This window comes from Poecilia latipinna, unplaced genomic scaffold (assembly GCF_001443285.1).
Source record: "Poecilia latipinna isolate Pla-1442-1.1 unplaced genomic scaffold, P_latipinna-1.0 Scaffold1433, whole genome shotgun sequence".
Taxonomy (NCBI): Eukaryota; Metazoa; Chordata; class Actinopteri; order Cyprinodontiformes; family Poeciliidae; genus Poecilia; species Poecilia latipinna.
In genome coordinates, this window is record NW_015114049.1 from 153,199 (window position 1) to 158,517 (window position 5,319).

General features: G+C 45.2%; 1 protein-coding gene across 1 annotated transcript in view; it reads left to right on the forward strand.

Annotated features, from left to right (window-relative positions):
- LOC106962579 (glutamate receptor ionotropic, NMDA 2A-like) overlaps positions 1-4,082 on the forward strand; it is a 134,202-nt gene extending 130,120 nt beyond the window's left edge. The window contains exons 17-18 of the mRNA XM_015057072.1: positions 771-1,551; positions 1,637-4,082. Coding sequence (XP_014912558.1) covers positions 771-1,551; positions 1,637-2,633 — 1,778 coding nt within the window. The 3' untranslated portion in view covers positions 2,634-4,082. The remainder of the gene's footprint in view (positions 1-770; positions 1,552-1,636) is intronic.
- Positions 4,083-5,319: the final 1,237 nt, after the last annotated feature.

Consider the following 5,319-nt stretch of genomic DNA (forward strand, 5'->3'; position numbering starts at 1 on the left):
TTTAAACTTTACCTTTAATAAAGTAAAGTTACCTAATTTTTAAAGTGCAATAAGTAAGACTTTTATAACAAATTTATATCAGTAATGATTTCTTGGTTAATGTCAAGTTGTCATAGCAAAGACATTTTAAATAATGTCAACTTTGTATTAAAAGTGTCATAATTTACCGAATGACGCTTTATGACAACAGTCATAAATATTCATGAAGGCTTATTCATGTTCATGACAGGTATTATGACATGTTTATGAAAGTGTCATGACAGTCTTATTCAACCCCCTTCAAATAAAGTGTTACCAAAAATTGGTTGTACTGGGTTTATATGGATTATATGGATTTATCAGTGACAGCAATTTTTCTTATTTTTCTTTTTTTTTTTTTTTTTTTTTTTTTTTTTTTTAAAAACATACATAATTTTCCAATCACTTCCCATATATGGAATATACTGATAAATTAGTGGCAGCAAGGAGACAAAATGTGAAAAAGCTTACTAATTGGTTTAACAAGTCACCATTTGATGCAAAATAACCTCTATATGTTTTCTCCTATTGTTCATATTACCTCATCTAAGCTTGATATATATCAAGCTTCTCCTTGTGTTGATAATAGTCTATGGTGGTCATGTCCAAATATGTCTCATGATTACAAAAGCAATAGATGGTGTATTCTGTGTGCCGAGGTAATAGGTAATGTATCAGCTAACTGGTGAAGCATTCATGCAATCATCCAACTGTTGTCTCCTGTCTGAGGAGCATGTCTTTTTGTCTCCTAGGTAACTCACTCCACAGTCTGCCTCAGAAGGGTCCTGGTCTCTATAGCAACGCTGCGGGTCCACAGGCTTTCCTGTCATTGTCCGGGCGACATAAAAACCATCTTAACAATGCTGCACCATTTCCCGGGCAACAAAAAGCCTCGACTCTCCAAACCAGCCCCAACAAGCCCCAGCTGTCAATCACCAATGATAACGACCAGAACCGCCTGGCTGGGCCTGCTATCACTGCATCAAAGCCACGGGCCTTATGGAAGAAAAGCGTGGAGACGCTGAAGACTCAACCGAGTGTGGTGTCTCCTGGAGGCCCGAGCCCCACCTCAGCTTCAGGGACTGGGCCTCCACAGATGAAGAGCCAGCGCTACCTGCCGGAAGAGCCACAACACTCAGACATGTCAGAGTGTTCTAGTCGACCTCCATCGCACAAAGATTCTGACTCTATGGCTGCGAGGGGTGGATTTAAACCAATCAATCAGCTGAGGAAGCGGGGCGGAGGCGCAGGTGGAGGTGAAGGAGGCGGCCGAGGATCTAAGATCTACTCCATTGACTCTGACCAGGCCAGCCTCCAATCTGCTCCTCCCTACCAGAGAGACAGCCAGGGGGGAGGTGATGACCACAGTTACCCCCCTGACCTCTTTCCACCTGACAGCACTTACTCACACTCACACCAGTCAGATGCACCAATTATGCAGCTGAGCGCCAGCCTCCTGCACCACAGTCACAGTGCCGAGGCTGACCTGCACTCTCTAAAGGACAAGAAATACAGTACCTACACACACAGCAAGTAAGGGTTCCTGCCAAAAGTAAACTAGTAATTATTCACATGGTTGAATTGTCTCAATTTTAATAGTTTTTCTTCCTCTATCTAGTGTAAAGGACAAATCTGCAGGATCATTTGAAGCTCCTGGTTCAGGCTCGGCCATCCAAGGTGCCAGGCCTGGTCACTGTCGTACCTGCCTGACCAAGCTCAGCGGTTACTCTGGCCTCTACACTGTTCGATCCCCTCAAGCACGCTGTGACGCCTGTGCCCACCTGGGGAATCTGTATGACATCAGTGAAGACCACCTGCACTCACACTACGCCCACACTCACCCACACAGTGGTGACATGTTTACTCACTACCTTCCACAGAGCGAGCTTGGCCTAGTGGGCGAGGGCGACGGGCTTGTCAGCCACTTTGAGCCCACCCCATCCTCGCCGTCTCCTCTGCCCGCTTCCCCATCAGCCCAACACCTCCAGCTGAGTCGGCAGCACTCCTACGAGAATGTGCTTCCAGACGGCATTCCGGAGCATCAGTCACAGCCTCACCCCCACATGCGAGGACTCAGCCTTCCTGACAGGGACCGGGACAGGGAGCTGACCCTGGATGATGGGGCTTATGCCAACGTCCTCACAATGCGCTCTGACCGCCCATACAGCAGCCGCAGCCCGCCCTCTCCGTCTCCATCCCACCACCACAGCCTGGACATCCCGATGCCTATGCCACGGCGCTCAAAGAGCCTTCTGCCGGATCGCCCATCACACAATCCCTTCCTGTATTCAGCCCCCGGCACAGCACAACGAGACACCACCTCCCAGGCTGCCGCCCGCATGCCGCAGAAAACTTCCTCCCACGATCTCTACAAGCAGAGGATGCAGCTGTCCCTCACCCTCGGCAACCACGGCAGCCATCATGTCAACCAGCATGGTGGTCATGTTGACCAACAGGTGTTTTACCCTCTGCAGGACCCTCCTGTGGTGGCCTACATGGTTCCACCCACTGCCTCACAGCCAATGAGCTATGTGACAGCACCGCGAGCCTCGAGTGCAGGCGGCAATCGGCCTCGGCTGTACCGCCGCATGCCCAGCATCGAGTCTGATGTCTGAGAGTCACAAATAACACAGCTTTACTCTCACCAAACACACAAGCATGCAAGGAGAAGGTGTGTGTGGCTGGACCTGGCAGCTCTGGTTCTAAGCACATATGAAGATACACACACACGCAGACACACTCATGGGTGAAAGACTGAGCTCAGCAGTGGACCAAAGGGATTAACAGTGAAACAGAGTAAATACATTTCTTTATGAAAAGCCTCTGTAGGGCAGTAAAGGGGCCACAGGGACACCTGGAGGCAAAGTTGCAAAACGAGTAGTGTGTGTGTGTTGGTGTGTGTACTAGCTGGAAGCTGTGGGCAGCAGGGTACAAACTGACAATACTTCTAACTAGACAGATGGAACTCCTTGTGGAATAAGCGGGACACTGCAGAATCTAACACCAACAGTGGGATCTGACAAAAAAACAAGAAAATGTTAGGAAGACGAGCAAACCCATCCCATTCTCTCTGAGTTAAAGGGTCACAGATCCCCTTTTACCTGAAATTGCACACAGACGTACACATGCATACACATTTCACCCCAACAGTACCCATCCACCCACCCTTCCTCTCCAGGACTCTCCTGTTGCACTATAATTTCTCCTGCTGTTAACACGTTTGTTGTCTGAGCCTCTAAACTGCACTGCCAGCATGGCTTACAGAGTAGTTCACTACCAAGTAATCCTTGACTTGAATCAAAATTACTATCTATGTAAAAGACTGGAAGGCAGGCGGGAAGGTGTACGGGAAACCAGTGTTAGAATGAAGCTCCTGCCTGCAGATGTGCAAACACTCGAACACACACACACAAACTAAAAACAGATTCTGCATCTGTTTTTTTACGGGAAAGCTCAAACTTACCGACTGTTTGTTATTGTTGATGTCAGTTAATTGAACATTCCAAAAGGTGGACCAAACTTGGCCACCAAAAGAAAAAAGGAACCTCTCAGGATGTTGGTGTGTGTTCCTGAGTTTCTAAATCTAACAGACAAAGTGCAGCATCCTTGCTTCCTCTTTTAGCTAGCCTTCAGGTCTTACTGCATGCTTCCTACTGCCCTGTGTTACACTTAAACTCCTTATACAGGGTCATATATGCACAGACACTCACACCCGCACAAACACAAGGTACATGCACATTATGACATATACGCACATGTGCAGATTCGCAGTAGTCTAGTAGAATAAGGTGGTTGTGTGCGTGTGTGAGTGTGTGTGTGTGAAGCTATGAGATAGCTTCTCTTTGTGCACTTTGTAGATTTTATATCTCTGCCACCCACACAGACGTTTGACCAAAAAACACTTTTGTACGGAAAAATATGAATATTCTCAGTCACTTGCTGGATAGAGGTTTTTCTTTTTCCTCTTATTTCTTTTTAGCGGGTTTTAGGGTACGGTGTAGGGCAGAGCTCTTCCAGAATCAAACGTTTTTAGCATTAGACAAAGGGTTACAGTATCATGCATACAACACACACAACACAAACACTTTTCTCTTCCTTTGTCTACTTTAATGGAGCTCATCCCTCCTTTGAGCCTTTTTCCGCTTTCCTAATCGGATGGTTTCTGTTATTCTCTCTATTGCTTATTGCTCTTCCCCTGCTCCCTGCTGTAGAGTAGATGAAGTATCAAAAGAGTAAAGTTCAGTCTTGGTGTTAAAAAAAAATCCATTTTTGATGGAGATCACTTAATATCAGTAGTTGTGAGAGATCATCAGAGTCCGCACTATTTCTCATAGGATGCAGTGTCCTTTTCTGATTCCTTTCTATGTAAAACATAAGGACTTGCAGACTTTTTTAATGTATTCGTAGTGAACGTTTAGGCAGAGTGCATCTTCAGGTGCAGGTTTTCATCATCAAAATTATCGTTAGAGTAGCTGGTAGAGAATGGTACTGGAGTACTCCTAACCTGGAGTAACGCTGTCCTGCCTTTCATCCCAGAGAGGCACTCGAAAGAGACTTGTTTCAGAAACAGCACACAGACACACAAGCACACACTCGACAGCCCGGCAATGTGCATATGAGTGTTTTAGAAATCCATAACCTACCAAGCAAGGGCATTGATTTTTCAGCACAAGGATTTTGATAGAAACAAGAATTGATGTCCCATTAGCTGAGTGTCTGTCTCTATTCTCTTTTTTGCTCTTCTACTCTCTCTCTCTCTCCCACGAACAACCACACTCACTTCTAAACAAAACATACGTGACAAATGTGACAGAGAACGTAGGACAGGTTAATAAAAAAGGAGAAAGGAAAATGCACCTTTGAAAGGTGAGTGCTACCCCTATTTTGTTAATCTTAATAGGTTTGTTTTGTGAGTTATATACACAATATCAGGTTGCAATATTATACTTCTGTACAGATATTTTTTTTGTTTGTTTTAACTGTTTGCAAATTCTTTCATTTGTTTGATTTAAATGGTATTAAATATTGAACTCATTTGAAATGCAACATGACTTTTTAAATTCTGCTTTGAAAAATGAAAGGCATGTTTTACATTCTTCTGTCATTTTATTCCCCTACTCCTTCCTCTAAAGTGCTACAATTTGGGACCTCACTGTACAGTCATCACAGATGGTTTAGCACAGTAGTTAAGTATGTGGGTCAGCTAACCAGTTTTCCAACTTACCCAGCTGAACCGTATTCGATGACTGCCCAGCTTGTGTGGTTCAAACATCCCCATTCCACCCACTGTGTTCTCTTCCA